The 12464-nt window shown below is 46.9% G+C and overlaps 1 protein-coding gene across 1 annotated transcript in view; it reads right to left on the reverse strand.

The window, feature by feature from the left end:
* LOC135920757 (uncharacterized) overlaps positions 1–9215 on the reverse strand; it is a 28007-nt gene extending 18792 nt beyond the window's left edge. The window contains exons 1-2 of the mRNA XM_065455006.1: positions 9071–9215; positions 2400–2441 (exon numbers count right to left, since the gene is read on the reverse strand). Coding sequence (XP_065311078.1) covers positions 2400–2441; positions 9071–9074 — 46 coding nt within the window. The 5' untranslated portion in view covers positions 9075–9215. The remainder of the gene's footprint in view (positions 1–2399; positions 2442–9070) is intronic.
* Positions 9216–12464: the final 3249 nt, after the last annotated feature.

The raw sequence follows: 12464 nt of genomic DNA on the forward strand, positions 1-12464 counted from the left end.
AAAGTATAAACAAGTGTGACACTGCGTTTGCCAATAGGACCACAAATTTCTCTGTTAATCGCAGTCGTGGTGCTAAAATATTTCGTTCTCACAGCTAATACCGCATGACGAATACGACTCTAAGGCAATACACTGCCCACCTCTTTGCCATGGCATGAAATGGGCAGTTCCATCACATACACACAAACGAACTTTGGGCTCATAAAAAGAGCTGCGAGCGAATTGCCGCATTTCTCCTGCTCTGAAGTTATCGTGAACATACATAAATGGCAATTCCAGCACTTTTTCAGTGGATCTGTGCACAGAAGCGGCAGCAAAAACATTTTTCTAGCGTTTTTTTCTATTTTTCTCGATGGTGTTAGCCCCGCGTTCTGCTTATTATGATCGTCAAGCACGTCAACCATTTAAAAACAAGTCGCGCACTCAAAAGATAAAGGAAACGAGTAACACGCATCGCCCGAGTCTTAACGTTTCGATAGTCTACCGACTCTGTAGGACAGTTGACGGCAATAGACGTGGTTTACCGTCGTCCGTGCTTGTTTGTTCGGGAAGGCAATAGAATTAGCGGTCTACATGGTGTGCCATAATTACTATCACACACTTCAATCAATAATTCTGCTGCTAATTTTTTTTTAATTTTCCCGCTTAGTTTCTCCAGTCATTTCTGAAATCTTTATTCTGTATTTTCCCAGTGTTTTAGGCTGTTTGTTATTATTCATAAAATGGCATGTCCCTAGACCACATCGACCCGCAATCTCACCTCTGATCGAGGCTGGGCACTATCCTTCTGAGGCCGCCAAAATTCTAAATATTCACTACAAGATTGTTTGCTGGGATCTTAAGTGTGATATACGGAAGGACTTACCACGTAGTGGTCGTCCTGTCCCTATGGTCACTTCACTATTTTCTTTACAGAAAGCTACAAGGAAGAGCACCTATTAACAGTCATGGAGGAGTGCCAGAAGGCTGGCCTTAAAGCTGAATGTGTGAGCGGCAACAATGAGAGGACCCATGCGAAATGACCTCAAGATGTTACCATGCATGTTCTGGAGACGGCATAGACTGACGGAGGTGCAAAGAAAAGAAAGGTGGGGAAAATGGCGGCTGCTGTTGGCAAGGGCTGCGAGAAGGGAGCACGGGAACTTTCATGCTAGAGAACATTTCATGGTAGAGACCCGTCACAACGCTTGAAACATTTCCGAGCTTGCCCCAATGTCATAGATAGCTGATGCAGCTAGTTGGACAATCATTTTTTTTAAATTCCCATCTGGCATACGTTTTGGTTTGAGCTTGGGTAAACAACACTGGCCGCTCTGCTCTTGTTTCTGTGCCAAAAGGCACAAACCATTGACACCAACAAATACGCATACTTAAAGCCAATCTAGAACCTTATTCACTGTCATGTACCAGTGCTACTTTGACGAGCAGTCTTGGACTGTGCAGCCGGGCATCGCCCAAGCACAAGTGAAAAGGAAATCGACAATGCGGCTGTGGTGCCGCGCTCTCACGCTCGACTTCAAGCCAGCTGAAGAGGGGCCGGCAATCTCCCCAGACACAAAGCCCATGAACTTTTTTTGTAGGCTATTCTTTAAGAGGAGGCCTGCGCTCATCAGCACGTAATCATAGCAACCCTGAACGTATTGTCAGTGAAGAATGAATTGTATTGTATTGTATTGTATTGGGTTTTATGGCGCATAAGCAACTTAGGCTATCATGCGCCAAACACATGGTATAACTTATTTCAAAAGCTGGGTATCCTTAGCGAGGTCCTTGTCCAGACGAGGACTCTGAGGAGCCCAACAAACCGATTGAAGACCTCAGCCTTCTTCTCAGGACTGAGAAAATGGGTGAGGTGCATCATAAGATGCGTGTAAAAACCGGGTAATAAATTTTAGAATTAGTTGTCCTGTGATATATTATATTGCGTTTAGGATCGCTGCGTCTTTCAAAAAACTAAAAACAGATGAAGTTTCTACTAGTGGGTTATCTCCTAAAAGCAGACTGGGATGGAAGGGAATGCGTTTATTGTAAAATGCAGTAAAATGTTTTTTCCTTGAAGAATCAACTGAAGAATGAAGAAATCTTCCCCTAAGGATACATTGCGGGCCGCGATCGAAGGGTACCAAAGCGTTAAGAGTTCATCATCGAACCCAAGAGCGCGCATATTGAATGAAAAGGCTTGCGTTGCATTCCTAATATATCAAATGCCCTTCAAAGCATTTCCTGATATTTATTTTCTCTTAACCAAAATATTAGGCATAAATCCTGCGAAACTGCTTGTGGCTCACTCAGTATTGGTGTCTGCAGCACCCAGCCCAACCGTTGACAACATATTGTTTCACTTATTTTCTGAAGCGGAAATGTTATGCGTGGAATGCACGGTGTCATTGCGTACTTACGAGTCGTATGCGTCGTCTCGCCTTCGTTCACCGTGCCGCTCTCTGCAATTTCAATGCTTTATGAGTTGTGTGTACCGCTTCCTGTGCCACAGTAGGCACGGTCAAAACAAACTGCTGGCGACAGTATACTGTAAAGATTGTACTTATCAAATTTTATACGCTTCTAATTGGTTCCAGCCAATGGTCAACCCCGTTGATATTGTTGACGTCACTTTACGTGCGCTAGTGTTTAACTGCAAAAGAAAATATTAATTACATGGCGCCTGATTTACGGCACCTCTTTGTAATACGACTAGCATTCTTCGCCCACTTCAACCGTTTTGAGCCCATTTATCTAAGTATCTATCGATCTATTTATTTAGCCTTTGACGCCGACCCAGTGCCCCAAGATGTTTACCACCTTCGGCTACTAGGTATGTGCTCGTGGTAGTGCCATCGTCGTAATTTCAGCTTCATGATCGTACTCTGTTCATGCCGTCGTCATTACGGTTGAGAACCGTAATGGTTGAGGTTGAGAACTGGGAGTCCACTGGCTATATTCCACAGTAAAAGTAGTTTTGATGAGTAGCGGTGCTCGCGCCTCATTCTCGGAGCCCCCTCACTTCCAAGAAAGAGCAGGGGACAATGACCCCCACGTGGAGGCCAGGAGGAGTAACTGCAATATCCAGAAGCGGGGGACAACGTATAGTGACGGGCGGTCGCTACAAGGGCTTGCGCCCTAGCATGCTGGCGGCTTAGATGTTAATGGCGGAAGGAATGCAGGCGGTTTCATGACACTGTCTCTTTGCCGCGTACGTCAGCCTTCAAGCTTTTTTTCTGAACGCGAAACCCCACGAAAGGGGCCTTCATAGGAAGTAGTCCATGGTGGCTTGATAGAGTCGCACCGCAGAAAGATGTGTGCGGTTATGTCCATTGTCGGGAAACTCAGCACAGGGGACCTGCGGCCGATACATGGAGGTGTAGGTCGAAGCTGGTGAATTTTGGAATGGCCTGGAACGCGGATTGCTTTTTCATAGAGTATCTCAGCTGCGCTGACGCCAAGGCCATTCTTGATTCTTGTTCGCAACCCCAGTAGTACTAGGTGTAGCCTTTCCACCCAGTGCGGTCCGTCGAGCGTGGGGGCCAATGAGGTCTTCAATTGTCGGTGGAGACGCTCAACGAGGTGGTAAGCCGTGGTGTTATGAAGGCGCGTGCCAAGCAGTCTCGCCAAGGCAGAAGAAAGTGAGTTTTGCAAGTGTCGGCCTCGGTCAGTAGTAATTCGCGAAGGAAAACCGTACCGCGACACCCACGTAACAGCAAATGCTTCTGCCACTGTTTCGGCTATGATGTCTTGTAGAGGCGTCGCCTAGGCCACCTTGAGTACCGGTCGACATGCGTGAGGAGGTACCTGAAACCTTGTCAGGGCTGAAAAGGCCCCACCAAGTCCAAATGCACGTGATCGAAACTGATCTCTGGTGGTCGAAATGGCTGCACTACTGAACGCGTGTGTCGGGGTCACCTTCACGGCTTGACTGGCTTGTCAGCTTCTTGCCCAACTTCTAACATCTGCGTTGTTGGCCAGACGAGGCGGTCCCTAATAAGCCTTTGTGTCCTGCTGATGCCGGTATGGCTCAGCCCGTGCTATTGGTTGCCGAAATCGGATATTGGCCGCCGAAACTGATGGGGCACGAGTGGGCAAGGGGCTGCTTGCGATGTGTCGCACGTGACCAATGTTGTTGTCTAGGAAAGTGGCACCTCCGCAAGCTGGAGCGGCGAGCCTTTTTTCCGCAATTGGCGCAGCTCGGGGTCGTGTTGCTGGGCGGAGGCTTGAACTTGGAAATCCACAGGGCCAGCACTCATAGCGCCAATCCGCGACAGTGCGTCAGCTGCCTCATTTTTGGTCCCGGTGATGTGTCGGATGTGCGTAGAAAATGCGGAAATAAACGAAGTTGCCGAAACTCACGTTCTGAATACGAGGAACTGTTGTTCTTGAAAAGGAAGTTAACGGCTTGTGGTCGGTCAGGATGTAAAACATAGAGCCTTCAAGGAAAAAAAACTGCAATGCTTGACAGCGCACAAGATGGCTAACATATCCCTCTCGAATGCGCTGTAGCGAGTTTGTGTGGGTTTGAGGCGTTTTGAGAAGAAGCCCACCGGACTGCAGTCGGTGTGAACGTGTTGCTGCAATACTGCACGCGCTGCCATAGTCGGCGCCTCTACCATAAGGTGATTTGAGGCGTCGGGTCACGGATCAATTAGCAACACTGCAGGCACCAACCGCGTTTTGGCTTTCTGGAAAGAGTGTTCCTGCTCCGAGGACCTGTGCAAGGTAGGCAGCTTTCTGGAGTTACGAAGCAGCTGGTCGGTAACGGATTAGCAACACTGCAGGCACCAACTGCGTTTTTGCTTTCTGGAAAGAGTGTTCCTACTCTGAGGACCTGTGCAAGGTAGGCAGCTTTCTGGAGTTATGAAGCAGCTGGTCGGTAACGGATTAGCAACACTGCAGGCACCAACCGCGTTTTGGCTTTCTGGAAAGAGTGTTCCTGCTCCAAGGACCTGTGCAAGGTAGGCAGCTTTCTGGAGTTACGAAGCAGCTGGTCGGTAAGTGGCTGAAGAACTCGTGCACAGGATGGTATGAAGCGCCTGCAAAAATTTATGAGCCCCAGAAACTCGTGCAACTTTCGGAAGGAGGTCGGAGAGGGGACGTCCTCGATTTGCGCACACCCGTGATTCCAGTGGCTTAATGCCTTGGGGTGAAACGCGATAGCCGAGAAAACCTAAAGCTTCAACTCCGAAAATGCATTTCTGGGACTTTACGACTAGGCCTTATTCATCCGCTTACTCAAATACGAGCCGAAGGTGCTCCTTGTGCTTTTTTTTTCTGTGCGACTTGCAACGAGAATTTCTCCAAGGTGGATGAAAATGAAGGTTAGTCTGCGTGTAACCGTGTCCATAAGCCATGATGTTTGCGCCACATTCTTCAAACTGTAAAGCATACCAACAACCTCGAATAGGCCAAATGGAGTGGTTATGGCTGTCTTCTGAATGTCGCTGGGTTCGATATAAATTTGGTGGTGCGCGCTCATCAAATCGATGTTCTAGTATATATTGGTTCCTGCGACACAAACGCTGATTTCATGTTTGGAGGGAAGGGGATGTTCATCCCGCGTAGTGATGGCATTAAAAGCTCGGTAATCACCACAAGGCCGCCAGTCCCGACTGTCTTGCTTTGGAACGGTGAGGTTGGACTGCAGGAAAAGTACATCAAGGGATGGGACATTATCCTTTAGGCACCCATCGTGAACACTCACATCTCGGTTGAAATGGCTGAGGTAGTCTGCTCTCAGTGTGGCAAAGCTGACGTCGGCAATCCCAAACACCCATATGTGCAAGCGCCGGCGTCAGATGTCTAGCATTATTGACCCAAGCCAATACGACGCGATGGCAGTGTTCACTCCGTTGAGCGTGGGTGTGGACTTGCCGCTATAGCGATCTGTGGCCATGACCGGAACACCTGTCATGACCCCATACACCTGTCATCACTCCACTGTCGTCGTAACGTTTTCGTGCCATCGTCGTCATTGTGTCGTCGTGATACAGTCATCGTCACCCATTTTGTCATAGCATATCACGACGCCATCACGGTCATTCCATCGTCATTACGCTAACCTCGTCATACGGCTCTCCTCATGCCATTCTCGGTATCCCGTCACCGTCATACCATTGTCGGCATGCCCGCGTCATCATGTCGTTTTACTATCGTCATCACTTCGGCAACGTCATCCCACTGTACTCGTGCCATCGCCGTTATGTCGTCATTGCCAAACGACCTTCGTTGTTCCATCGACGTCAATCCTTTGCCATTCATTGTATCATGGTCTGGTCATTCAATGGGGCTTAAGCCGCCGTTGTTATGCCGCTGCTTTCGTGCCATTGTCTTCATTGCGTCGTCGTCAGACTGTCGCTATCATGCATCTGCTGTCACAGCGTTCTCGTCAGGCCGCCGTCCTCAGACAGGCTTCGTGATACAGTCATCGACACGCCCTTGTTGTGATAGACTCGTAATCATCCCATTATCCCAATACCGCTGTCATGTCATCGTAATTATTTCTTCGTGATCATTGATACCATCGCGGTTGCTTTATCGTCGTCATTCTACTTCAACATCTGACTCTCAACATGGCGTCATCGTCACACAGTCTTTGTCATCGCAACTTTGTTACACAGTCGGCATGGTACCACTGTCATCATGCCATCGTCGCAATGCCGCCTTCATTCATCCATACATCATTCCATCTTCGTCATTCTATCCTAATTATGCTGTCATCATTCAATCGTGACAATGACGTCACGGTGATCCCATCGTTGTCAGGTAATCACAATCATGCATTCGTTGCCTAAGAGTCATGTTCATGCCATCGTCGTCACTGCAGCTTCGTCATCCGGCTCTCTTCATTCTGTTGTGATCATGAAGGCTTCATGATACAGTCGTCGTCATGGAACTGTCGTGCTACATTCGTCGTCATCTCATTTTCTTCATACCATTGTCAACTCAGAATCACCACAGCGACGTCGCAGTAGAGTCGTCGTCAGGTATTTGTTGTCATACCGTTGTCGTGATGCCGCCGTGGTCGTTCGATCGTCTTCATTCTGACTTCGGCATCCGACTCTCGTCATGCCATGGACGTCACACAGTCTTGGATGTACCATTGTCGTCAGGCCGTCTTTGTCACGCGGTCTTTTCACCTTCGTCATCACCTCAGTAACGTCATCCCATAATGGTGATGTCATTGTCGCCATACCGGCTTCTTCGATCTATCGACATCATCCCGTCTTGTATCGTAATCATGGTGTCGTCATTCAATCTTGATTATGCCGCCATTGTGATACCATCCTCTTCATTGCGTCGTCGACAAACAGTAACCATAGGGTATTAGTCGTCATATCATCGTGGTCATGCCGTCGTGGTTGTGCAATCGTTCCTCATAGACCTTTTCGTCATTACATTGACATAACTGAGTCGACGTCATACAGTCGTCGTCATACCTCCATGCTCATGTGCTCATGGACGACCTTGTCAAGCTGGTGCCACAGCGAAGTTGGACAATACCAGATTATGTCGCATTAGGCCGAAGCAGCGGAAGTCTCAGCATGACCACTACAGTGGTAAATAAACATAACCTCAGAAATACGGTGTGTTGCTACATTGCCAGAATGCTAAAAAGGGGAACAAATGCCGAACAATGGATGGTAGTGCATGGCCGTTCTTGGGCTGGTGGAGCGATTTGTCTGGTTGATTCCGATACCGAACGAGGCTCTAGCCTATTCAATAGATGCGGGGTTCTCGACACCTCAAAATCTTCCTAGAGCGATAACTGACTCCTAGCCGCACTAAGCAAAAGTCTCTGATGCCCTTAGATGCCCGGAACCGCGTGCATGCAACGCTGAAAGAAGCAAAGTGTCTTTATCCCTGTCTGAAAAGACGGCGTAACCCGTAGGACTCCTTTCGGGATTGGGATAGTAGCTTGCGTTCTCCTTGAACGAGGATATCCTAGTACGCGCAAGTCACCAGTTCGCATTGATTGTCTCCCTGCCCTTTGAACACGCCGCCTGTCGCTACTACCAGTTGAAATCATTTAGTGATGTCTTCGCACTGATGTCGTGGCCTTTAGGTTTCGCTGGCCTGTTGGACAGATGGCTAAACTTGATCATTTAGAGAAAGTAAAATTCTAGGAGCATTACCATCGACAGTCATTGAGACATGACATCTGCAGCAATTTTCTTAGTTCTTCACGACAGCTTACTTTCAGCCGGCTGAGTTGAGAAGTACATTTAACGCATTGTGACTGTAAATAGCGTAAAATTACGTCAGTAATCCTTAAACGGCATCACGATATTAGGCCAAAAGTTCGTGTTCTTGGCACAAGAGTAGCAGATAAGCTCGTGGGATTTCTTCTTTCTTTGGGGAGACTATCACAAATACTTAACCGTTTCTCTGTTTTCTTCTTTTCTTTTTCTTTTTTTTACTACGCACTACAAGAAACAAGCGCCACAGACCGTAGTACCTCCGGGCTATGCTGGCAAATTAAACCGGCAAACGTGGTCCAGCTGCAGTACGGCGACATGCAGAGAAATAGAAGCACCTACTAACATTTTTCAAAAGCCTGCCGAGAAACGCTGAGCTAAATGAGGTAGCTGGACAACCAGCTTTTGTGCCAATTGTACGGAAGTTCAAGTAGGTTATAGCATGACGAAAGGGCATCCTAACAGCTGATTGTAAACGTGAAACTAGAGAGAGAATAGTCTTTTAGCCCAACAACATTCTGCCGAAGCAGGTTGAAGTTCGAAGAGGTGCGTTTAAAGCTCTAGAAGAAAATCAAAATATGGTGGCGTTGATGTAGTGGTACACAACATTTGTTTCGTCTGAACCTGAACGTCCTTTTTCTAAATCAAGACACTTCCTAGTCTACTATTATTTCGAAATTTATATCACTTTTGAATGTGAGTGTTACGAAATTCCTTCCATCAACTGGGCGGAGAATTACATACGGCGGAATATTAGCGTATATATTGCGTTTTAACTTTTATTCCCTTTTCTTGCTTCCCAATCCCAACTCCGCGCACCGAGACTTCTTGACTCTAAACCGGAAGGGCCGGTTTTTCCATAATAAGAGAGCGCAAAGAATACTCACCCATATTGTGGAGACCGCACTTGACGATTGATGGGTTGGCGACGTGGTTTTTTACTGTATCGTGGCGCTGAAGAAATAGTTCTTCAGGATCGCAGTGTCGTCAGTAGGCACCACAGCAAGATTCGTTTCTTCTTCTACAGCTCGCGCTGCCTTGTGATAGTGATGATAGCCTCAACCACTGCTGCGCATACCCTCTAGCAATCGCCGCTGGAGATCGGCCATGAATCTGGCAGCGCAAGGCAAAGTCCTTTATTAGAAGAAAGATTTCGAAGCTTGATAAATGGAATCGAAAAGTAATGAAAGTAAAGGCTGTGATGGAGCCATCAGAAGCAGATAAAATTACTTCTGTGTTTGTATTTAAATAAAAGAAAAAGAAAACTACGGAGGGGTAGAAGAAATCTACTGCCTTTCGCACCGTTCAATGCACCGGTTATTGAAATGACAAAGATATTACATAATTGGCATGTGATTCAATAAATGCTGTGGAAGAGAAAAATTCGTTTTATGTTTTCAAAGCTCGTCATACAAATTCGCAGTAAACGTTCCTGCATTCTCCTCCGTTGCCATTTCTCAACACCAAAGCTACGACTTCAAGCATGCCATTGCGTTTTCGAATTCTCGACCACAAGTTGTTGTTCGGCAGCTTCCGAAAGATTGGCTTGAATTTCACTGTCCCGGTATTGCTAGCGAACTGGCCTTTAGCCACAGGGACGCTTTTGATGCCCTCTGCAATTTTCTGCCCGAGACAAAAAGAACAGCATGCTAAAATTTCTGTGTTTCTTTTTCTTTTTTAATGTTAACACATTAATTTATTACGATGTTTTGTCGCTACAGATTCCAAATATTTGATGGTTCATATCGTATGTCACAATTTCAAGTTACTAAATTGGTTTAACATCATGTTCGCTATATTTTTTAGTCCTTGACCCATCTACAGCCCGATTGATGACCGACCCCTCAGAGTGAGTTGCACATTTCTCTGAAGAACAACCAGCAAGCCAAGTCAACCTCCACAGTGGTCTTGCCTGGACTGAAATGATGCCACCATCACACAGAATAATAAACACCACTTGTGGGACTGCGAGAGACTTCGTCCGCTCCGATACATAGATGCCAAGCTCGCGCGGTCCTACGAGACATGAATGATACCCCCCCCGGAACTCAGGTGCAACAAAGAAACACTACTCTCCCTGTTGGTGTGGGCCTTTTAATACGAGAGAATTCAAAATAAAAGTTCAAAGAATAAGACCATGTATAGTCGGGTGCCACTTAAGAAGGCAGGAGAAGCCTCACCCAGATGAGCTAAGTGCGGCAGCCAATTGCATCCACGACTAAAGAAATAGCCCCGCTCGAAAGTCCCTCTCAGTTCGATGTACTGGCGAACTCCTGCGCCGGCGGAGTCACTGGCCGTCCGGCTCATGACGTCGGCGTAAAGTGCACGCCCATTCGTGGAGGCTCGGATGCATACGCCTTTGAAGGTCAAATGCCGCTGCTTATAAATTACCCGACTACAGCGCTCGAAACTCTGGACATACATTATTTTTTCTTATGTTCATAAATACCAAGAAAAAAAGGACGTTCATCCATTATGCAAAATAAATGACCTCTCTCGCAGCCGCTCCCTCATGAGTTTTCCCAAGTACGATATTTATTGGCCCTTTTTGTTCTGGCCCTAAACTGCACACAAACCAATGTTACCGGTCTTGATGAAGCATTTACGCCTTGTTGTGCCAACAGTTTTGCGTTGCTGGAAGAGTCATTCAACTCCGCAACGCGCAGACGGCAATCATGGTTAGAAACTTCAGCGCGGCACTCCAGCACTTAGTAAAAAAAAACAATAGCTTACTTCAAACGACTGGATGATTCGCGTTGTTGTACTGCCCTGTCAGAATTTTCGGAGACCAACAGCAGTGACAGTGTGGCCACCAGTCACGTTGATGTGAACCTGAAGCTGGCGCCTGCACAGAAGCCAATTTGACCAACCCTTCTGCATCCGTTCAGCGACTGGCTTGTCTCCAATTCTCGTGTAAAGTAGGGCCCTCTCCCGAAAGAGCAAATAAGTGCTGATGTGACCATTAAGCTGGTGCATGAACGCGCTTATAGGGTTTCCAAGCAGGGCAAGATGACATTCATCCCCAAGTTCAACAAACGCGTAGCGACGACCAGTTCATGCACGTCACCCGTTGTCTTGCTCTATCGTTTTGCGTAGATTATCTCCAACTGGACTGATCCCCAAAGAAAGGCATTTACTCCCCGCCCCGCATCGATGACCCCTTATCTTGCCTCCACCTCACCCGCTGCTCCTAATGCATGGACTTCAGCAATCGCGACTGTCCGGTTGAAGTTGAGAAACGCTACCCGTAGTAAACCTGACGGCTAATACCCATTTAAGGTACTCCCTTGCAGCTTATGTTAAGCGCCCACGACATTTCAACGAATGTTGGACACTGCCTTACCAAGCTCTAAGTGTCAATCATGCTTATTGTATTTTAACGATGTCATCGCCTTGTCTCTAACATTTCAAAAACACATCCAGCTGCTTAAAGCCGGCCTTCAGATCATTCGTACGGCTGGTCTTTCTCGTGAAACAGAAAAATTGCACTTCGGCCACGACCAGCAAAAATTTGTCGCCATTCAAACAGTGATAGTCTAAGTCACCACTACTTTATGTAATTAAAGAGAACACGTCCCAAACTAGTGACCTTCGAGGACCACGTTGAACTGTGAACTTCACCTCCTCCCCCTTCAATCTACGGTTATGGCGCATTCTCTAAACACAAATAAATTGTCGTAGTAAATCAGTTCGACAGAAATTCGCAATATGTAGAAAGTTTTATGAAAGAGAAAACTGACAACCACTGCAGAATGTTTCACAAAGGTTGGAAGGAAACCTACAGGCGTTTCTCAGCCAGCTTCGCACTTGAAGAAAAACTTTTCGTTCTCGTCTGAGGATCAAACCTTGGACTAGGACTGTAGCCGGTTGCAACTGTATCTGATGGATGCCAGTTTTTTCATCTCACAAATAAGTAATGTTCTAGGCTTCGCAGTTTTCTTGTTACAATTGCTTGACATATGATAATATGCTTTCGCGGGTGTCATCTGGTATTCAGTGATAAGCTTGCCCTAGAAGTGTTCCACACTCAGTCAGCCTGTGGAAATAATGTAAGGACCTACATCATTGTCAGAAGGCGAAAACGTTTCTTACTGCGCTGCTACTGGGGGCTCTTGGAACACATCTCTAAATAAAACGTGGCAGAGAATACGTTTACCAATGAAATATAGCAATGACGTGATACTCCAGCTAGTTCATACCTTACACAATATAACAAGAAAGCCAGTAAAGGAGCATAGTCGGTTGCAGAAATACGCCTTCGTCGTAGCGCGGCTCGCAGTA

This window comes from Dermacentor albipictus, chromosome 8 (genome assembly GCF_038994185.2).
Source record: "Dermacentor albipictus isolate Rhodes 1998 colony chromosome 8, USDA_Dalb.pri_finalv2, whole genome shotgun sequence".
In the NCBI taxonomy this organism is placed as follows: Eukaryota; Metazoa; Arthropoda; class Arachnida; order Ixodida; family Ixodidae; genus Dermacentor; species Dermacentor albipictus.